At 34.8% G+C, this 24,549-nt stretch overlaps 1 protein-coding gene across 2 annotated transcripts in view; it reads right to left on the bottom strand.

The window, feature by feature from the left end:
- Positions 1-24,549, bottom strand: part of ATRNL1 (attractin like 1) — a 558,159-nt gene that overhangs the window by 334,003 nt on the left and 199,607 nt on the right. For both annotated transcript variants that reach the window (XR_009246557.1, XM_058671950.1), the window contains exons 22-24: positions 16,317-16,411; positions 11,893-11,971; positions 7,834-7,991 (exon numbers count right to left, since the gene is read on the bottom strand). Coding sequence is in view for 1 of the 2 variants with exons in the window: in XM_058671950.1 (XP_058527933.1) it covers positions 7,834-7,991; positions 11,893-11,971; positions 16,317-16,411 (332 nt within the window). In the remaining variant the exon portion in view is untranslated. The remainder of the gene's footprint in view (positions 1-7,833; positions 7,992-11,892; positions 11,972-16,316; positions 16,412-24,549) is intronic.

Raw genomic sequence — 24,549 nt, 5'->3', positions numbered from 1 at the left:
GTAGAACAACCCATCAGATAGGCACCCTGAGGTAGCCTAGTGGCTAAAATTCTCACCTTACATGCGCCAGGATCCCATATGGGCATGAGTTCTAATCCCGGCAGCCCCACTTCCTATCCAGCTGCCTGTTTGTGGCCTGGGAAAAACTGTTAAAGACAGCCCAAAGCCTTGAGGCCCTACACCTGCGTGGGAGACCTGGAAGAGGCTCCTGGCTCCTGGCTTCGGATCAGCTCAACCCTGGCTGTTGTGGTAACTTGGGAAGCAAATCATCAGGTGTAAGATATTCTTCTCTATCTTTTCTCTGCATATCTTCCTTTCCAACAAAAATTAAATCTTTAAAAAAAAAAAACCCATGAGACTTCATTCACTATAGTGGTCATGTCCAGCTAAAAATGTTATAATTCCATAGGTTAGGAATTTCTTCTGTTCACTCCCTCAAATCTCCTCTGCCCACTGATTTTTCCCTATTTTAACAATATTCACAACTCCATCATCCTGCTATTTAAATGTATTCTGACATCGTAGGTATAGACAATGGTAGAAAGGCCAGCATCCTATTGTCAACATATTATTTAAACAGCTTTATTGGGAGCCCATCTTTTTTTTTTCAGGAGGATGCATACTGCACTGTACCTTCACTAGTCACTATGACAGTTCATATAGTTTCTCTAGATGAATAAACGTATCTACATGTCTACCTATATATCTATTTATTCAGATTTTGCGTGAAGGTTGCCTTATATTAGAAAGAAAATATGTTTGCCCTTTTAGGCCTGGCTTATTTCACTGAGCATAATGATCTCTAATTGGGACCATTTTATGCAAACAGATTTTGATTCTTTTTCTTAAAAAATTATTTATTAATCCATGATACAGTTCCATAGGCTACAGAATTTCCCCACCCCCACCAAGTTTCTGTCTCCTCCCCCCACACTGGTTTCCCCCAAATAACTACAATAGTATAGTCCTTCAGAATCAGTCATAGGCCCATTATTCTGCTATTTAAGTGTATCCTGACATTGTAGATATAAACCATAGCACAGAGTCCAACATCCTATTGTCAAGACACATTCAACAGTTTCATTGGGAGTCCATCTTTTATCTAAGTAGAGACGCACACTGAATTATATCTTCACATCTGCATGTGATATTCTCTAGTAGAGTTACTATACATCTGCTCAAATGAAAGGTCACAAAACAAAACCAACAACGGGAAGAAAAAATGGAAAATTTACAACCACATGAAGTTAAATAATATTTTACTGAATGACTGATGTGTTGCAGAAGAAATGAAAAAGAAAATTAAAGACTTTTCTAAAGCAAATGATGCTATTGTGTGACCTATGAGTCCTTTAGGAATTTAATAAGAAAAACAAAAACTTTTTATAATGAATGTAAATAAAATCAAAAATATCAAATCCCCTGAAATGTAGCAAAAACAGTGTTGAAAGGTCTATGCTAAGTAGTATTCCATAGAGTGGATATGCCAAAGTTTTTTTATCCATTTCTCTTTAACAGGCATCAGGGTTGTTTCCATGTCTTAACTATTATAGATTGTGCTGCTGCTGTAAATATAACCTTACAAGTTTGTCTCCTTATCCACATCAGCAGGTGTTGTTAGTATATTTCCAAATGTAGGCTAATCCCATTGTTAGGTGGAATGTCCAAGTGGTTTTTATTTGTATTTCCATCATAGATGGAAAGCCTGAGCATTTACGTATGTCTATTAGCCATTTGAATTTGTTTCTTTGAAAAATGCCTGATCATCTCCTTCACTGACTTGTTCACAGGTTGCTAGTTTTACTGCTGTCATTACTATAATTATGTTTTTCTAAGAGCAATTAAAAATCAAGTGTAATAAGTTTTTTCTAATAAAACACAAATATATTTTTCTCTGATTTTTGGTAGCTAATGTAAAGGAAACACCTTAATATAGTAGTGAAATTGAAACCTTGTGATTTGATTATTGTGTAGACCTTGACCATATTCCTGTGGTTTTTATTTGTATTTGCTTGACAGCTAGGGAGTCTGAGCAATTTATCCTACGTCTATGAGCCAGACGACTCTGTCTTTTGAAAAATGTCTATTCATTTCCTTCACCCATTCCTTCACAGGGTTGTTTGTTTTGCTGTCATTGAATTTCTGAAGCTCTCTGTAAATTCTGTTTGTGTGCCAGTTCTCTGTAGTTTGTCTTTAGCTCTGGAATTGTGATTCCTCCAGCACTACTTTATTCTTCAGGATAACCTTGGCTATTTGCGGCCTCTTGTGATTCCAGATGAACTTTTGTATCATCTTTTCCATTTCTGAAAGAATGCTGTAGGAATTCTGATTCGGACTGCATTAAATCTGTATATTACTTTTATTAATATAGACATTTTGATGGTATTGATCCTAGTGATCTAGGAACATAACAACTTCTATTTATTTTTCTAATGTTTTTAAATTTTTATCATAGAGGTCTTCCTTGCTTTTGGTTAGGTTTATTCCAAGGAGATATTTGAGTATGCAATATGGGTCATCAATTTGTGTTCATTAATTTTGTATCCTGTTACCCTGATACCTTATCCTAGGAGTTCCAATAGTCTCTTGACTGAGTGCTTTGGTTCTCCTGTAGAGACTCATGTTGCTTGCAAAAAGGGACAATATTAATCCCTCGTTTCCAATTTGAATTGTTTTAATTCCCCTTTCTTACCTAATAGTTGTAGCAAGGGCTTCCAGTACTTTTTTTTTTTCATCAGTACATAAATTTTCAACAGGACTGATCACATTATAGGGCAAAAAAACAAGCCTCAAATTTAAAAAAAATGATTTTAACATACTGCAAATCTTCTCAGATTCTCAGGCCATTACGGAGTGAAACTGGAGACCACAAGTCAAAATACCTCAGAATAAATTAACGTAGGCATCAACAAAAAAACCAAAACTTACGGGACACAATTAAGAAGAAAATTAATTACAATCAATGATTATGTCAAGAAATTAGAAAAACACCAGGTAAATGAGCTAACCATATATCTATAGGAGTTAGAAAAGCAATAGCAAAGCAAACTGCAGATTAGCAGGAAAGAAAATATCATCAAAATAAGGGAGGAAATAAACCAAATAAACACCAACAGAAGAATATACAGGATCAATGAATCAAAGTGCTAGTTCTTTGAGAAAATCATCAAAACAGACCCCGCACTTACCCAACTAATCAAAATAAGGAATCAGAGATGAAAAAGGAAATACATTAAACAGCATTGAAACAAGTAACAAACAATGTATCAAATATAGGTAAAAATTCCGCAAACACTCCCAATAAGTGATAGCAAAAAAAAACAAGGAAAGATTTTGCCGCTTCGCCACTCAGTCTGACAGCTGTTCGCTCATTATCTACGGCCTTTACTATGTTGAAGCACATTTCTCCAACACTTAACTTTTCTAGGTTTTCATCATAAATTTTATCAAATGTGTTTTCTGTATTCAATGAGATCACACGGCTTTTTAAAATGTTATAAAAGATTTAATTACTTACTTAATTGGAAGGCAGAGTGAGAGAGTAGGAGGGAGAGACAGAGAAAGAGATCTTCTATCTGCTGTTCCACTCTCCATATATCTATAATGGCCTAGGATGAATCTGGAACTCATTTTTAATCTCCTACACGGGTGCATGGGCTCAAGGGCTTAAGCCATCTTCTGCTGCTTTCTCAGATGATTTAGCCGGTAGCTGGATCAGAAGCAAGGCAAGTAGGATTGGAACTTGAGCCCGTAAGGGATGCCAGTATTGCAGGCATCAGCTTAATTCTGTCCAGTACAACACTGGGTCCCAGATTATAAGATGCATAGTTCATTCTGCTGATGTGGTACATTCTGTTTCTTGATCTGTGTGTTGGACTATCCTTGCATTTCTGGGGTGAATACAGCATGTTTAATGAATGATACTTTTAATGTTCTACTAGATTTAATTTGTTGATATTTTGTTGAGATTTTGCAATTCAGTTCATGAGATATACTGACCAGTGGCTTTCTTATTTTGCTAAGTCCTTAGCTAAAGATGGTTGACCTAATAAAAGCTTGCAAAAATTTTACCCATTTCCATGTTTTTTTTAATAAGCTAAGACAGATTAGTAGTAATTGATTACATGTTAGGTATTGAGAAGTGAATTCTTCTGTTTCACTTGAATGCAGAAATTGTAATTACCATCTCAATTATGGTTCCCATTATTCTTCTGTTTAGGTATTAACACTTGCTCATCATTTGTGGTGTTGTCCAGGAATTTGTACATTTGTTAGTAGTGATCTAATCTGTAGCCACACAACTACTCAAAGTACTCTCTAAAATTCCTTTACATCTATGTGATACCTATTATCATGTGGCCCATCTCTGATTGTGTGTATCTCTGCCATCTTTTTACTTTGTCTAAAAATTGTTTACCCTTGCACAAAAGTTTTCTTTTCTCATGACTGGATGGGCTACTTCAGCGAGAGCTGGGTGATTTGCACTTTCTTATGTGAGCAGCTGGTGAACATTTTTTAAATTTTCAATTACGGGTAGTAAACTTTCTCAGAAGCTGGAGTTTTCTGGAATCCACAGTAATACACGCTTATGAAATCTAAACTGTACAGTCATCTTAGGTTTATGATTTAGCCATTTAGTTGCCAATTTGGCATCTGCATCCCATGACAGAATTTCTGGCTTAAGTGTGAGCTACTCTTTTCATCTAGCTTCCTGTTAATGTGCACCTGAGAGGCAGCTAACAATAGCCACAGGCCCTCGGCTCCCTGCCACCCATACGGGCAACCCACACTGTGTACGCTTCCTAAAATCTGCCTAGTATTTCTCCAACATCTCAAACTGAGTACTTGAAATTAGAACCATTAGTTCACTGGCATCAATGTAGGGGAAGCATAATTAAGAATTTTCAAAGGAAATTTAGGAAAATTATAACATGTTGTATTGCATTATTAATTATGACAAAGAAAACAAAATAAAAAAATAATTAGAACACATCAGACTATGACACTTGCAATAAACGATGGCTAATTGTTTATATTTTGCAAATGTAAAATGATAACATAATAAAAAGAAATAACAATATAAACAATAAATTCACAGGACTATAAAAAATGTTTTCCAATTAACATCAGTTAGTAATCCAAGAACTAAAAATGAATCTGTAAACACTAATTATAAAGTATTGATAAGTTTGCCTTATTGAATTCTGAACTGATTTTTCATGTACAAATAAGAGTGAAAAAAGCAAGCCACCTACTGGAAGGTATTTACAACACATGTTTGAGAAAAGTTTGATATCCATGTTATACAAACACATTTTTCTAAATCAATGTATTTATTTGAAAGGCAGCGTAAAGAGAGAAATGGTCCATCTGCTGGTTCATTCCCCAGATAGCTTAACAGTCAGGGATGGGCCGGGCCAAAGCCACAAGCTCCAGGTCTCCCACGAGTGTGGCAGTGGCCATTTTTCAGTTTATCCGGGACCACTAGTGGGGAGCTGAACTGGAAGCTAAGCATCAAGGATTCCAATGGGTGTCCATGCTCACAGGTGGCAGCTTTACTTGCTGTGCCACATTGCCAGCCCCAATATAAGGAACTTATCCAATCAATTTATCCAAATTGCAGCCATCTGGAGGGTGAACCATTGGAGAAATTTATTTTTCTCTTCTCTTTCTCTCTCTGCCTCTCTCACTCTTTCTCCAAAACTATTAAACAAATAAATAAATATTTTAAAATTTTGATCAAATTGACAAAAAACGTAAAAATTCATTACAGTGACAAAAATTAAAACTTCATAGCAATATACTATAACACATCAATAAATGAGTAAAAAATGTAAGACTGATAACACTAAACTTTGAGTGAGAATGAAGCATATACAGCTGTCAATATTGGCGATTATTTTTAATATGAGCAGATGTTGTTGCAAAACTTCTGTGATTTATTACTCAAGTTGAATATATTTCTACTTGGCAGTTATACTCTCAGTATACTCTCACTAGAGTGTAATAATATTTATATACATTTTATTCAAAGAAAGGCAAATATTACAACATGTAAATGTTTAACAGTTGATCACAAAAATACATGCATATGATATATTCATACTATATATATGATGAAGTATTGAAACTCCATTACAGGTAAAATAAAGGTGACTTCACATATATAAAAGAATGAGTGAAATACTTTTTCTTCAGTAAGAGTGAGTATATACAAAATATTCACATGATGCTTAAAACCAATTAGTATGTGAGGGTAGTGATTATGAGAGTTCTGGGGGCCCCTTTTACCAAGAATGGCATTTGTTGAGTTTTTTAGAATTACTGAAGCACATGTATCTTTTGTTTGAGTTCTACTTATATGAAATACACACACACATACACACAAATTCATCTTAGGCTGCATGCCTATGGTTTATGAACTTTATAAGATTACAATATTTACGATGTTTATGCATACTGAAACGTAGATAACCACTTGAAGTGTATCTTAATTCAACCATATTGTTATTAGTCAAAAATACCAGGATATTTCTCTAAATGTAAATGTGATTATACACAGCTAAAAACACAACCCGGGCTTGGCGGTGTGGCCTAGTGGCTAAGGTTCTCGCCTTGATCCCATATGGCCGCTGGTTCTAATCCCGGCAGCTCCACTTCCTCTCTGTCTCTCCTCCTCTCAGTATATCTGACTTTGTAATGAAAATAAAATAAATCTTTAAAAAAAAAAAAAACACAACCCAATGTTCTCACCTAGAAAAACTGGCCAAAAGAGAGTCCACATATTTTATGATTCAAGAAGCAATCTGCTATGTCCACAACATAGCTAATATTTACATAACAATACCTAAACATGTACCTTTCAGAATTTACTAGCTTTGCTTATTAGTTGAATAATTACCTTAAATTATGTGTTAAGTAAACCTTACAAATAAGAGTAAATATTTTCAGCAAACTCGGATTATTTTTGAAATGAATTACTTCTACAAATGACCATATAGAAATTCAAATAAATGAAACTTACAAACATTTCTAGTCATATAGTCTAAGCAGAGATTTATTATGGGAAAGAATTATCTGTAAATCTTTAAAAGATTAAAAAAATACAATCAGCTAGAACAGGAGTTAGCACAAAAATCTATAAACGAACTAATGTGGACGTAATCTAATCAATGACGAGGGAATGAATAATGATCCCGACACCATAATACACGGGCTTTTCCTTTTTGGAAAGCTTAAATTAACACACACCTTGCCTATTTCAAAATAGAAAGAACACCCAAAATATGTCCAAGGAATAAAGGTGAAGCCTTCAGCACTCTACCATTAATAGCAATAAAAAATCAAATATTCAACAGATACAACACAGACTAAGAAATCATGGAAGAACGGTTATGACTCTTAAAAAAAGTCAGAGCTAATTACTACTAATCCTAAACAACTAGTGAAAGATTAAATTCTGTTCAGCATGTATTAAAAATATGATTATGCAGCAAATAATTAAAGTGCTGTTTGTAAGAAAAAGCAATCTGCTCTCATTTAAAACACACCCAAGTATACTTACTTCAAGTTTTCCTGCCTTTTTAATAGAAGTTGAGTACTTTCTTCGAATGGTTCAATATTAGTTGTAAGAGGGATTTATAGAGATATTCATTTTCACACACACATCCATATTCACATAATTCAGTATTGTTCAAGTTAAAAAATGAATATATATGTGTATATATGTATACTTATATACAAATATGCATGCACTTATTTTAAACAAAACAGTATCCCTTCCATGATAAAAATATTCAATAATGATTAGAAATAAATATTTTCAACACTTACCTGTATCTTAATAGGCCAGGAAAAGTTGCTGACATATACATAGAATGTGATGTTAGGATTGTTTCTAAAATTAAACTTCTCATAGGAAAAACTGTCTCGGTACTCCTTTATATTAGCCTTGGAAACAATTGGAGTCTCTTCCCCAGATATTGTTCCAGCTAAAATGTAAATAATAACAAAATTTATGCAATTGAAATTAGGGAAAACAAACGTTTATTAATTTTAAAAGATACAGTAGACTCTAATGCAGCAGTATAGCAAACTAAGCCTCCAGCTTGCAAAACCAGCATTGAATATCAGGGCATCTGTTTGATTCAACACACTCTACTCGGAACACAGCTGCCTAAAAACACCTTCAGCAGATGGTAGATCACTCTAGCATACCTCCCATTTATGTGAGAGACAAGGACAGAATTCCCAGTCCAGGATTCCACCTGCCATAGCCTTGAATGTTGCAAATATCTGGGGAATAAAAAGCAGATGCAAGCTCTCTCTTATTCTCACATTTCTTCAAATAAACATTTTTTTAAATATGCTATTTCTTTTTATTAATAAAACAACAGATTTCATGTAGTTAGACGATAATGATACTTTTCCATCCCTTCTGCCTTCTTTCCTATTTCTTCAATTTTGGGTGTTTCCGGGATTAGAACTGGCACCCATATGGGATCCCAATGCGTCCAAGGCAAGGACTTTAACCACCAGGCTACCACACTGGGTCCTATAATCACCTTTTCAATGGTCCCTTGAATAAAATATCCAACAGATACAAAGATCATTGTTCCACAAGAATATAGCCTCAAGGCTTTACACATCAATCAAATCCCAACATGTCAAGTTCACTAATATAAAAATAAGGTTTTTTATACTCTATATTAGCTTACCACAAATCAGAGAAAAATAAATTGTCTTTTCTTAAAAATGATTTATTAAACTTCATTTTTGTAATTATCCTATTCTTACCAAAACATAATTAGGATACCACAGTGAAACAAACAATCCTGTGAAGAAATCAGCGAAGGAAATGAGATTGTACTTTTAAAAACAACAAAATCAAATGGCTAATAGACAAAACAACGCTCAGGCTCCCTAGCTATCACATAAACACAATTAAAAATCATATAGAGGTTCTACCTAACTCCAGTGAGATTAACCTACATTTGGAAATCTACTAAAACCACCCGTTGGTGATTATTTAAGGAGGAAAGTATCCTACTCCACTGTTGGTGGGAGAGTCAGAAGGGAGAATTCTCAGACAACTGAAAACTGATCTACCATATGACCCAGTTCTCCCACTTCTGGGAATATATCCAAAGGAAGTGATCTGCACATGAAAGTGACCTACAGCAGCACAATTTGCAATAGCAAAGACATGGAAATAATCCAGATGCGTATCAAAGAGGAGAGGATAAACTGTGGTACATCAACTCCATGGAATACTACTCGGTCATTCAAAAAGAATGAAACTGTATCGTTTGCAACAAAGTGATGCCAACTGCAGATCCTTATGCTCAATGAAACAGCCAAATCTGAAAGGGCAAATATCATGTTACCTCTGATTTAAGGCAACCTTAATGCAAAGGACAAAACCAATAAATAGGTAAACATGTATATACCTTATTCATCTAGAGGAACTATATAATGGATACTAACATACTGAGAAGTGAAGATACACTGCAGTATGCATCTTTACTCCCAAATAAATGGAACACTCCCAATGAAACTGTTAAATGCTATGCTTACAATAGGATGCTGGATTCTCTACCGTTGTCTACACATACAATGTCATGATGCACTTAAATAGCAGAAACATAGACTTGTGACTGTTGCTGAAACACTGCATACTACTATAATAATATGCAGAACATTGGGGTGGGGAGGGAGAAGACTACTATAATAATATGCAGAACATTGGGGTGGGGAGGGAGAAGAGAGAAGGTGGGAGTGGAAATCCCTGTGCCTATGGAACTGTACCATGAAACATAAAATTTTTTTAAAACTTAAAAAACTAATTATAATAGACTCATGTTTACTATTTTGAATGACAAAGAATAAATTTGACAAAATATACACTGCAAATGGATTTAATATAAAAATCTATTTAAACATTACCAATGAGAAATCGAAATGACTATCGACTGGTACAGTCATTTTTTAGTAATTTTATCCCATAGGCACTATCATCAGTTTATTAAAATGGAAACATATGTTAGCAGAACTACAGCAACTGCCCAAGTTCAGAGCTACTCCTAATAATCTCTTTCAAAAACAGCCATGAATACATGGCTCAAGAAGGTTTACTTACTTCTCCAGAGCTTTTCAAAACAAGCCAGTCAGAACATGTATTCACATATCTCAATCACAAAACAAAAATCAAATTTGTCTTACCATAAATTAAGTCACCATCACTTAGAATAAACTGGGAGGAAATCATAATTTAAAACCTGAGCTAAAGACTCAATTAAACACACAATGGAAACTCAGTAAGTATTTGTTGAAGTTAATCAAGTGAAATAAGAATTCCCAGCAATCTAATAAGATCTCCCTCTTAATGAGCAGTAAAAAATAATGAGAATTAGTATTCAGGGTAATTGAATTCTTCCAACTGAACTCCTATTCCAAAATTACCTTGTATGTTTTTTTAAAAAACAGATTTCATGATCAGCTTCATACATAAAAATTTCTGATATTTGATCCTGGAATATGAAAGCTGAAGTGATTTATTGCAAACTAAAATGATTGCCTTAAAATAACTGGTGCTGTTTTATAAATATTTATTAAATTTTTTCATACATAATGATTTTTTTCATCGCTTTTGGTTTTTGGCTAACAGCAATTGTACTATCTGTTATTGTCAGTTCAATAATTTTCTTTTTACTAGTCAGATAAATTACAAGATAATATGGCAATTTATCATAAATTGTAATAGATACAATGTTCTACAATGTTATCAACTACTGTAGAATCTTCCATTTTTCACACATAAAAAGTTATAGATTTGAAAAACTTTCTCTACTTCTGAATTCACTGTACCCACAATTCAACATATAAAAAAGAATAACATAGTTCTCATAAATCAAAATGGAATTCTAAGAATCCACAAATTTTTACACAAAAAATAAACAACCATTAGTATATCAATGCAATAGAAAATCTTTGCTATAGAAACTAGAAAGCATCAAAATTTACTAAGACATAAGCATAAAAGAGTGAATACAATTTTAGACTTCAAATTATAGATCTAGAATTCTTACATTTTTGAAAGGAAATTATAATGTATGAGTTTATTATATAAGACACATCTTATGTAGCTTCTTTAAACTCCTTAGCATTTAAACTTGGAAGTAGGTATGTATGTTTAAGTTTGAAAACAACAGACAAAAGGTTACTCGCACCAGCATGCACAGCATAGTGTTACTATTTAATATAAAAAAGGACATAATTCAGTGTATAACTTGAAATCTAGAACATTTAGCATTGAAAGAACATGTCAATTAAAATCATGTTTAATAACACTGTCAGTTTTTTTTAAAATTCAGTAATGTATAATCTACTATCCAATTTTAATACAATAAGGAATAACTTTACAGCTAATGTTTAAAAATATTTATTTGCCTATTTGAGAGGCAGAGAGAGAAAGAGAAAGAAATAGAGAGGGCTTCCATCTGCTGTTTGTTCACTCCCCAGATGTCCACAATTTCCAGGGCTGGGCAGAGACTGAAATTAAGAGCTAGGAACTCAACCTACGTTTCAATTCAGAGACAGGAACCCAACTGTTTAAATCATCACCAACAACACCCTGGGTCCCCAGCAGCAGGAAGCTGGAGCCAGAAGCAAGAAGCAAGAATTGAACTCTTGTAATCCAGCTAGGGACATGGGCATCCTAATCAGTGTCTCAGCTGCTAGGTCAAATACCTACCATCTATGCTTTGGTAATAGCGCAATCATAGCATGCAATTTTTAAAATTTTCATTTATTTAAATTGACAGCACAAGATTATATTAGAACAAGTTTCTTCAGGAATAAATACAAAAGGCATGACATCAAAATAATTTTTACCTGTTGAACCAACTGACCACGTAATGTTGAGATTAAAGTTGTTTGATGCATTGATCGAAATATCCAAATTTTTGTTTGACTACCAAGAAAGAAAACACCCAGGTTAACAAATTCAAATTACACTACATAAGCACAATTAACTTTACTGATGAAATGATGTCCATGGTGCATTTCTCAAACTCTATACAATATATAAATATTCAATGGAATAAGCATAGATGTCCTGTATTCTTTTTATTGAAACTATATCATAAATTCAAAGGCAGGCTTAAGGTACGTCTGTTATTTTTCTACTAAAATTATGTCTTTTTATATAAATGAGAGACTTCTAGAATTCAATATTCATATTTTTATTCTCATCATATTTTCACTTATATTTAAATGATACAGGTTTTAATTAGCTCTAAGCAATTTACAGCAATTTAAGATTGTTCTGTTGAAATATTTTCTGCTAGTTACCTAATCTATTACTGCACATTTTTTAGGAAAAATGCATGGAAAACACACTTAAAATATATAAAATAAAACTTTCAGATAAAAACATAAATCTGCTATGGAAAAACAGTAGAGCACACCATGTAAACAGCCATTGAGAAGACAACTGAATAATTTATTTTTATGTCAGAAAACATGCTCCTTATTATTTATTAGCAAACTATAGTCTTTACATTTAGTTTCAAGGAAAATAAAATCTAAAAAATTTCTATCTATGTTATTTGTGACCCTGTCATTCCAATAAGTGAAGATTTATTTAGTCCTCAGGAGGCAAAGATTAACAATCATAGTAAATACTTTTAGCTTCAGCTATTCAGTTAGTTCTGCTTTCTTTTAAACAGATAATGATGTGTAGGAAAATCAAAATACTATGTGATGCCTAGCAAGTCAAGACAGACAGACTGAGAGAATAATTTCTTAGTAGTATTATTCTTTTCAAAATACGACAAAATCAGTAAACAGAAAACACCTGCAATTTTCTGACTAGCTTTTAACAATAAGATAAGTATCTAAAGCAATCAAGTTCCCCATTCCCCAAATTGCAGTATTAGGGAGTAACTGAGGGAAAAAACGATTTCCTGCTGATGAGAAAAAGAACTCATAAAAGACAAAGACTGCTTGGCGACCATCTTGATTGGATGACATGTACAGTACCAAACAAACCTACATGCAGAAATAACAGAAGCAAATATTACTTCAAAACTAATCGTAATTTAGAAGAAAATGCAGAAAATCACACATTACAAATGTGCAGGGTATGTGTTCAAAATGCTGCAGAAAGAGCACCTGACAAAGTAGCCACGGCGGGGGTGGGGGGGGGAACCTTCAGTATAAACAAATACAGTCAAGTAAGAAGGAGTCTCCACCAGAGTCACACTCCTAAAGTGGCCATTAATGCGAGAGAAAGCTGACAATAAACTCTATCAATCAACTTCCATAGTATGCACACAAAATTATCAAACTTCTTGAGACTCTCCTCTCTTTTAAGATATGAGTACAGAATTAACACTTTGAACATAAGGCCACACAAATAGTTGAGAAGCTTTTTTTTTGCCAGTTATAGATGCACATAAATTTTTATATGCAGATATAATGATTTCATGTCCAGCAAATCAACTTTATGAAGCCAATAAAAACAAATAGTAAAGAACGTACATCATTGAATCAGAAAACTTTAGATTCAAAATTTGCTCCTTGACGGTCATGCTGACATTGTGAAAGTTACTCAGCCTTTCTGAAAATAGGCTTTTTTATCTCTAAAATGAAACTACAATGATCTCTCTCAATTTCTTATAAGAATGGATGCATTTCTTAAAAAAATATTTTATCTTATTTCAGGCCATTGTCCTACTGATAATTCTGTCCAGGAATTGCTAAAGTATACAGTACCATAGCTATATTAAGATTTTGATGTTTCAAAATTAATAAGACTGTTTATCCAAATCAATGATAAAAATCAGTCATTTAGAACACTTGATTGGATATGGATAATTTCAACAAGAACATGTTGAATACAAACTCAACCAAGAAATGTTTCACCGGAAATCACAGGCTAAAAGTAATCAACTGTTTCAGAACTAGGTTTGTTGTCAAAAATATAGAAAACATAAAAAATTAAGATGCTTATTTAGTTTTCTTATTAATATGATCAATAATTCTTACAAATTTCAGAGGCTGTTTCCAGGTGCATATTTAATTAATGGGGCTTACGCAATGTTGTAAATACTCTTAAGTAGACTTCTCAAATAGCTTGGGCATCCTTAAGCTTCACCTGGAAAGCAGGTTAAAAGCAAAGCTGAAGGCTGGACATTTGAAGACACTCAGATCTTGTGAAACCAAAGGAGGCAAGAATGGTGAAAAGCAAGCAAAAGTGTGTGTGACTCACTAGACACCATTTGGAAGGAGTAACAACTTTCAGATCTTGAGTTGGAGACTTTTGTGAAATTTTTCAGATTCTCAAAAAAAAAAAACACATGTCTAAAGTTACTATTAAACAATCAAGAAGATAATGATACTCTTTAATTTGCATTTCTCCTTCTCCTTAGTCCCCTTCCTTTCTTAGCCTCTGATAATAAACATCCTACTGTTGGTTTCCATAAAATCACGTTTATTTACTGAGATCACACATAACTTGTCTTTCTGTAATAGAAAGAAATGTAAGATGACAAAACTGTTGCTTAATAGATAAAGATTTTTTCTTAGACATGATGATAACTTTTGGATATGGGTAGCAGCGGTGACCAAACATTATAAATGTACTTACTACCACTAAACTGTGCACTGAATAATGTTAGAATGATGCATTTCTTTCCGAATAAAAGGACTCCCAATAAAACTGCTAAATACATCTTGACAATAGGATGCTGGACCACTGTCTTCCACCTAAAATGTCAGGATGCACTTAAAGAACAGAATGATGGACTTGTAATTGTTGCATAAGGGCTATACTGTTGTAATAACCTGGGGGGGAAAACTTGAGGTGAGGGAGTGTGTGGGGAGCAAAGAAGAGGAAATCCCTATGCCTATAGAACTGCATCACGAAATATACAAAATATAGAATTTAAAACACTTTCATTTTAAATTTTTCATTTAAATTTAGTACAATACAGTCAATGGCAATCATTATATATATATATATGCTTACACTGATAAACAATTTCTGATGTTCATATACCATTATATATACTAGGAGGATTATATTTCAAAGAATATAACTTTAAAGTTCTTATTTAGCTGCAATAACATATACCATTATTAAGAGTTAATATATACAATTACTTAAAATCTTGAAATATGTAATATAGAAATGTTAACATCAACAGATCATTACATATTGATACATATAGTATCAGGTATCCTCTCTGTAGCTCAGAAATATACACAAAGTAAAAATGGCAAAAATGAATAAAAGATAAAGTTAGTTTTTAAAACCATAACCTTAAATGTGTTCTTTAGAATGTAGTTATTCCTTAAAATCTTAAGGAATAAGGAGTAACGGAATGAACTATTCTATTTTTCTTATTGCTAGATGGGTAGAATCCCATGTTACTGAAAAGTAACTTTTAAGGCATTTCTACTTCTGAATAAAAGATGGACTGCCAATGAAACCAGCAAATGCATCTTGTCAATAGAATGCTAGACTGTATACCTTTATACCTACAGTGTCAGGATACACTTGAACAGAAGAATGCAGGACTTGTGACTGCTGCTAGAGGACTACACTACCATCACAATATATGCAAAAACAGTACAGACTGTCAATTTAACAATAGAAATTAAAACATTAAAATGCATAAGCTTAATATAACATTTTCATTTTAAACAGTCTTAGTTTCAACAATGCTAAAACAAACCCAAATAAAACATGTGATTTATTTTTAACTTCTTGGATGTTTCAAAGTTACAAAGTCTGAAGTAGCCAACTGTAAAGTCCTTTCATGAACTGATGTGCTGATATTAATATTCACAGTTAATCTTCAAAAGTTTTAAACTTTACAAGCTTATAAAACACCACTGATATAATAAAGAAATCTGCATACATATAATTCAGATAAGGCAGTATATTTAGAATACAGACAATGAAACCTGACTACCCTGGAACAGTATAAAGCAAAAAGAAAATATGGGCAACACGCCGTGTTTGGAATGCATGGGCTTCATATTTAAATAACAGAACTTAGAGAGTATGTAATTAATGAAGAGCATAAACGCAATAGTAGCTTACAACACCTAACTATTAATGAAAAATGGAAACATCGAATTAAACAAATTCTTTGGAATAAAAGGATCTGCATTTATGGAAAAATGCACAAGATTAATCTTTTCTACAAAAGCCAAATTGTGTGACAATTCTTCAGTGAAGTCAAAATGACAAGTGACTAAAAGGAAACTCATATGACAATATGATAAAAGACAGTGATCTTTCTCACCTGCTCTGGGTTTGCTATGAAGTTGATGGCAGTGTGGTGGCGATCATCTTCCTGTAATAAGCTGAAGGTAAACTGATAGTCAATCAGAAGGCTGTCTGCGGGGGGTGGGGGAAACGCAAAATCCAGATACACACTTTAAAAACTGTATCAAAACACTTTAGGTGAAAATATGTATTTCATACCAGTAGTTGAAAATCATTATCACTGCATATTACTTGCCCTTGAAAGGCTGATAAAAATATATTTATCATCAAAAGCAACAAAAAGTCAAATACAACCTAGAAGAAATCCTTAAACACTGTATTATTTTTTGTTGTTAGTATAAAAGTACTGCAGAAGCACTGGAATCATTCTTCAAGCTAAGCAAAAGTCACAGTATAAAATTCATCTGTAATTTTACAAATGGAAATATCTAACACTTGGTGCATTTTTTTCAATTAAAATTTTGTAGAAAAAGCACATTTGCTATAAAAATAAAAGCAGAATCACTGAAAACATGAACTTTAATGATAAAAAAACCAGTTACCATAATGCCTTGTAAGTTGTATGTATTATGTTTGGACAGAGAACTCCCAATAGTCGGTGAATTCCTCTAAGTTCCCACCACAGCTGGGACTTGACCATTAAGAAGCCAGGAAAACAGCACCCCCTGCTGGGGGAGCAGGAACCCAGCCACTCCAGCCACTACCTACCTCCTCCCAAGCTGTGCACTAGCAGCAAGCTGGGATTTAGAGTAGAGCCATAACATGAACCCACACGTGTCCAGTACAAGATGTAGGCATCTCAAGAAAACAATTCAAATAATATGCCAAACACCTTAATATCTATTCCGTATTTCTTGGACTTTTGAATATCATTTAATTTGTACATGCGATGAACACTATACAATTATTTTTCCAATTTTCATCTGTCAAAAATGCAGAGGAAAATTCAAGAAACCCATGTTATCCTAGGCACTGAAGATACAACCATGAAAGATAAAAATGTCCTAATGTAACTTATATTCTATTGTATTGACATCATAAGCTAGTAATTTGAATATATAGCATTTAAAATAGCATTTTTGGATGGCTTCAGCTTTTGCAGAGTAATAGACTATTTAAGGTAGGAGCAAATTTATAATTTTGAGAAGGAATACTTACTTAAACAACAAAAACTGTATGAAAATAAAATATGAAGTTCACCATAAAAATGTATTTCAGGCAGAAAAAAAAGTACAAAACTTTAAAGCAAGAAAAACTTCCACTGTGATTCGTAGAGTCTTTCTCACTAAAGCAGACAAGAGATGATACCAGTGGAGTAGTCTGAGACACAGGGATGTGCATGGAGGTCACCGCAAAAACAATATCCGAATATCCAAATTCGGGAGCACATTTATCAGACAACAGTTTGTAAATCATGGCTATTTAAATGTAATTTAAACACCGGAGGGCAATAAGTCATAGTGTAGATAAGTAAGAGGCCCAAGGGATGAGTTCTAAGAAACACCAATGTTAAATGATGAAGTGCTAAGCAGAAATCAGCAAATGAGACTGAGTTAGGGAGGACCCAGGAAATAGAGAGGCATCCAGAACGTAGTGCTCTGGTAGGCAAATAAGTAAGGTGTATGAAAAAGACAGTAATAACATTGGTCAAACATAGGCCGTAAGAGTTAAGAACTAGAGCTTCAACTTAAGGGAAGATACTGTGTATTCAGAACCTTTTTTAAAAAGCAATGCTTTAGGAAAAGCAAGCACTTCAAAACTATTCTGATAAACTGGCAAAAGTGCATGTATTGTTTCAAGGTTGGAACTAGTCACTGAGTAGTAACAACTGTCCGATCCTTAGAGGATACAGCCTAGAGATGAGCTGTTTGAACAACTCGGGACACAGGCTGCAGTGTCCCAGGCCCGGGGAATCTCTGCCATTGTGTTGCAGGCTGCAGCCTCTGCCACAAACATACCCCACCAAATCAACAGACAGCCATTCAAGCCTAACTTATATCTTATTTATTCTTACTTACTATAATTGAAAGAAACTGATCAGTACCATATTTGCTAATGATCAATACCAATATCAGCTAGGCTTAAAAACGATAATAAGCCAAAATTCTTAAACAAAGTTAGTAGGTATATTATTCAGTGGATACTTCGTATTCGTTAGTGAATGTTTAACATGATTATTAAAAAAACTGGAACTATATCACTGTGAAAATTAAAAAGGAAAGGAGGAGGAGTGAGGAAGGGAGGATGGTACAATAGGGTGGTAAATGTGATGCTCTTAAAATAGAATATATGACTATATTATTGTAACACTACAGAGGAATACAGTGCGGGAGAAGGGCAGGGGAGTCACTACACCTACTAAACTGTATCATGGGAAACAACAGGAACAATAAAAACAGGAAATTTGATCCCTTTATATAAAATTTTTTAAAGTTAAAAAAATAAATGACTAATAAAAGCAATATTTGGTCAGTGTGAATTGTGACCAATGAAGTGTAGATCCACAATAAATGTTCTATTTAACGCATCTTAGAGGGGCAGGCATTGGTGCAGAGCCTAACATGTCAGTCTGGATGACTGCAACCCATATGAAAGTGTCCAGATTCCAGTTCAGTTTCCTATTAATATGTACCCCGGATGGCAGAAGGAAATAATTCAAGTAATGGGGTCTCTGTAACCCATGTAAGGAGACTCCGCTGTAATTTCAGACTTTCAGTTTCACCCTAGCCCAGCCCTGGCAGTTGCAGACATTTAAAGAATAAACTAGCAGGTGGCAGATACTGGGCACATGTACACACACATGCAGATTCCCTCTCTCAATGAATGGCTTAGAATGAAGCCTTCCAGAAGGCAACTGCACAGTTTTCTACTTAACAAGGAAAATATATTTTTTCCTCCTCCTTCACATTTGTATATTTTCAGAGGAGTTACAACTGAATGATTACCTGGCACTTAAAACATGAAACATGCTCTGAACTTAATCAAGTAAAAAACATGAGATGCTAAAATTTAGAGGACTTAAGTTTATGCAAATGTATGTAATCTGAAAATAAGTCACATTTGGATTTATCTATTTACTTATTTGAGGGGCAGAAATACAGAGGGAAAGAGTAGGAAACACACAGCAGGAGAGCCCCTTCCTGGTGGTTCCTTCCCAGTGCCCAGAGGAGCAGGGCTAAAGCTGGGAGCCAGAGCTAAATCCGTATTTCCCCATTACATGGCAGCAACCAAAATCCCTGAGCCACCTCTGCCACTTTCCAGCATCTATCTTAGCAAAAACATGAAGCCAAAAGTTGGGCACTGAACCTGGATCCTACACTGAGTTATTCATATTTCTAAATTACAGTCACTAACTCCCAACCCCCTCAAAATATTTTTTATGCAATATCAATACATTTCCCCATGACTGTGTCAAGAATTCATGACTGATAATAAAAACATTTAAATAATTTATTGTATTATTGAAAAATACAGAGAAATGACCAGGTGCTCATTTTTTAATTTGGAGAAATGTCATGTTTTGCCAATATGAGAAACAAGTGTGTTTCTCTACCACAACCACCTGCTACAATGCCCTGGCTCTGGGCCCAGCCTAAGCCCAGCCTTTGTGGCCCATCATATTCCACACCAGGAAGTGTCACCAGTGACTCTGACTCGGACAGTCTTCTCCCATGCCTCTCCTTCTGAATCTGCTATCTTCCCTCAATACATAATTCCCAATTACATGTACAATAAGAGTATACACACTATTCAGCATATTTTAAATTTTCATAACTTATACAATCTAAACTGAATTTGCATGTTAAAATATGAAGACTATGAGCAGTTAGCATAGTGTGTGGCATACACACACTATGAAATATTATTTTGCCATTCAAAAGAAGGAAAACCCATGATTCACAACAAAATGAAAGTAACTGCAAACCATTACACATAAGGTAGTTCAGATAAAAGATCATGTCTTCCCTGATTTGTGATAATTAATATGTTGAGTAGAAAAATGTAACCTATATGAGTGAGACTGAAACTTGGAGATTTGACTATTGCTTTTTTAAAAAAAGATTTATTTTACTTGATTTATTATAGAGAGAGGAGGAGAGACAGGAAGATCCTCTGTCCACTGATTCACTCCCCAAGTGACCGCAACGGCCAGAGCTGCGCTGAGCTGAAGCCAGGAGCCTCTTCCAAGTCTCCCATACGGGTACAGGGCCCCAAGGCTTTGGGCCATCTTTGATTGCTTTCTCAGGCCACCAGCAGGAGCTGGATGGGAAGCGGGGCTGCCAGGATTAGAACCGGTGCCCATATGGGATCCTAGCATATGCAAGGTAAGGACTTTAGCAACTAGGCTACCATGCCAGGCCCTTGATTATTCTTTACAGCCTTTGCCCATACTTCTGATGAACAATAGGGGTTTTTGTTGTTGTGTTTTGTTTTTATCAACTTGGTAGTTGTTGAGTTCTTACCCAATTGAGCATTAAGCCTGTGATTGAGAAGTGAACTGAAAATATGCTATTGTGAAAATTTACAAAAAAAAAAATTGTTTTTTAATATTTTATTATTATTGGAAAGCTGGATATACAGAGAGGAGGAGAGACAGAGAGGAAGATCTTCCATCAATGTTTCACTCCCCAAGTGAGCCGCAACGGGCCGGTGCGCGCCGATCCGATGCCAGGAACCAGGAACCTCTTCCAGGTCTCCCACGCGGGTGTGCAGGGTCCCAAAGCACTGGGCCGTCCTCAACTGCTTTCCTAGGCCACAAGCAGGGAGCTGGATGGGAAGTGGAGCTGCCGGGATTAGAACCGGCGCCCATATGGGATCCCGGGGCATTCACGGCGAGAACTTTAGCTGCTAGGCCACGCTGCCAGGCACCCCCCACAAAATTTAAAGGAGCAGTGTAGGTGGGGAACTTGAGCAGCATGGAGACACAGAGGGTAGGGTAGAACTGTCATTGTGCTCCTAAAGGTTTGTTGTGAAACACGTGAAATTCACTGGCTTTATATAAATAAGCAAAAATATACTTTTGAAAAGATACTACTCAGGCTGTCACACCCCGTTTTGCAGTGCTGTGTTCCGGTCTCAGCACTCCTCCCGACTCCATGTCCTGGTAACGTGCACTCTGGAAGGCTCAGGACCTCCAAAGGCTCCTCTGTCACTCTGATCCAGTCCTGGCTGTCATGCGCATTTAAAAAGTGAACCAACAAATACAAGATCTTTCTCTCAAACTCCCTTTAATGTACATAACTTTAAAAAAGTGTATGATTCAATAAAAAACAATTACTTGAAAGCCTTTTAATAGAAAATGAGCCAAATAACTACATTTAGTTGCTTAACTAGAAACCACAGAAGCAATAAAAGAACCAAACCTTTGATTTCACAGATGAAGCCCAGATGTTAAAACAACTATAAAGAATACAGTTATCTCTCAAGTGGTTTAGTTAAAAATCCGCAAAACACTGCTGGAAAATTCAGGACAAACAGGCCTTGGCAATTATTTTCCCAATTGTATCTTAAAATAAAACCTATAAATTAAATAGAATGGATTTTCAAAAGAATCTATCCTCTTTGCTGCTTGCTCTATATCTGTGAAAGGCTATTGAGCCTTAAGCTGAATATGAAGCTGATCATATTTGAGATTCCAAATTGTAATTCTATAGATTGAAAAAATATATAAAAATAAAAAGATTTTTAAAAATTGACATTTTTACTTGAATCAGTTTGACTTGAAGTAAAAAAAATGAAAAATCTCATTTTATCAATAAGAGTAAACATACACAATAATTTAATATATACTAAGTGCTTGCTTAATCATTTAACTTTATGTACAGGGTATATGCATTGTAGAAAAAAATCCAATCTATAATGTATTGGTAGCAGGTATGCGACCTGAGTCATGGATATTACAGTCATTTGAGAAATGGGCAGCAGATAGAAGACCTCTATGTTTTTCTGTGTCCCAGTCACACAATTAAACTTAAAAAAATATGAGGAATTAACAATAGATGACAAACAGATTCCTACGGGAAATTCTAAATACAAATACATAAATATACATGTACATATATACATCGTCTCCAATTCATCTTTTCAATTAATCAAACCAATTGGTTTACCATTTGGAATTACATACACTCACATGGGACTGGAAACAGAGAAGTCAAATACAATTGCTCTACCAATGGAGATACATTCCATGTGAGAAGTAGAAAAGCACAAAAGTAATGAGCAAGACATTTTAAGAGAATGTCAGCAAAATAGCATTATGGATTAACTTTAAGAAAATAGTTCTATAAGCCACAAATTTCAAGTTTATAAGAACACAGTTACGCCCAGTTCTTCACACATTCTCTGACTGCTTTAGGCTACTTTGCAGAGCTGTTAGGCCCAACGAAGATCTTCTGATGTATCATGTCAAACTATCTACTATTTGACCTTTTACAGCCAAAGCTTACTAATCTCTGTCAAAGATAGAGAAAGGAACTGCTTCAGATAAGGCACACAAAAGGAAATAACACAGGGGCTGATAAATGGAAAACGATAAAAATCCAGTCACCTAAACAAAAATGAAAAAAAATAAATAAGTAAAAGCCTGCCGGTGAAAATATTCCTGAGAAAAGGAAAACAGCACAACAACAAAGGCGAGATTGCCCTGCTTTGCAGAAAAACCAAAACATTTTCTTGAACATACTTCTTAGAGAGGTGTAGGGTAAAAATCAATGTTTGAAGGCAGAGGAGACAAAGACAAAGAAAGCCACCAGTCATTGGTTGGTGCTCCGAATGCTTGCCATAGCAGGGGCTGGGCCAGCCAAAGCAAACTGAGGAACTCAATGTGATAGGTGCTGACAGGCGTCCAGCTACTTCAGCTCCTGCCTACTGCTTCCTCGGCTCTGCATTAGCGTGAAGCTGGAATCTACATCCAGATACTCTGATGCCAGATACAGATGCCCAACAGGCATATTAGCTGCTATGCCAAATGCCTAATCCTAATTTATACATTCTGTTTTAAACATCAATCTGGCATCAGAGTGAAGGCTAGTCTGTAGGAAATAAAAATCGAAAATTTGAAAACTACCAAGCTTCTAAAATGGCCCACTTTAAAATTGATGATCCCGTAGATAGAATAGGAAGAAAGGATGGAGAAAAATCTTTGTCTTGGAGGACATTTTGTAGGCAAAATCAATAGGACCAATGAATGTGTCTAGAGGTAAGGTGTAACGGAGACAAAACAGAAAGTGGATGAGATTCAGGTTTTCCATGTAAACAAATATATACTTTTTTGGTACATTTATTACAATGAAAATTTCTAAATAAAGAATAGGATTTTAGAAAATAAGAAAGGATAAAAAGTTCTGTCTTTAAATGTATCAACCATGGTTTCCTAATGAAATATCTAATAGTAGTATTAAACCGGTCACAGAAGATGGGTCATAATGCAGAGAGATCCAAACCAGTTGTAACGTAGACAGGGAGAGCATATGGGAAGCCTCAGCACAGCACCCTCGGGAACTAAAGTACTTAAATGTCAAGGAAAAGCAGACATGAAGGATATTAAAAAGATGCAGTCAGTGACGTCATACGTGCTATGCAGAAAGCTGCTTTATAAGACAGTCTACAGAACTGTACAGAAGAAAAGGGGAAAATGAATGCCAATGATTTGGTGACAAGTCTGGGGAAATCTGGGAACTTTCCTTTAAAAAAAATATACAATAATTGGAATTACAAGAACGTTGTCTTTAACATAACAGACTCTGGGGCGACTGTATAATTGTGTGTGGATACAATGAATGAAATGCCCTACTTGAATCTGGTAAATTATTCATGAAAGAGATAATGGGAGGGCAGTGACTTTTATACAATGAAAGGAATAAAATTTGGAGCAAAACAAATTGAGGAATGTAATTTTGTTAGGACTATAACCAATCCTTTATTGATAACAGACCAAATGCAGAAATAGTGACCAAAGTGGGAAAGCTTACTGGTTATAGTGAGAAAATAAGGATATTACGACTTCTTTATTTTCTCAAGGAAGTATGAGCTAAAATAATCAGTAATGAAAATAAAGGTTTGAGAGTCAAGATGAAAAGTATCAAATGTTCTTCTATTTCACATTCTTAACTAGAAAGGGCTAATAAAAGCATAGCAGATAACCTGTCTCTCATTCTGGTCTTACAAGACTAAGGAACTCCTGGGGCTCAATGTCAACATGTAGCAGATTGGTATGGCTGTTCTTTACAACAAAGAATCAAGAAAAA

This window comes from Ochotona princeps, chromosome 13 (assembly GCF_030435755.1).
Source record: "Ochotona princeps isolate mOchPri1 chromosome 13, mOchPri1.hap1, whole genome shotgun sequence".
Taxonomy (NCBI): Eukaryota; Metazoa; Chordata; class Mammalia; order Lagomorpha; family Ochotonidae; genus Ochotona; species Ochotona princeps.
The sequence above is the reverse complement of the archived record's forward strand: the minus strand, read 5'-3'. Positions and strand labels throughout refer to the sequence as shown.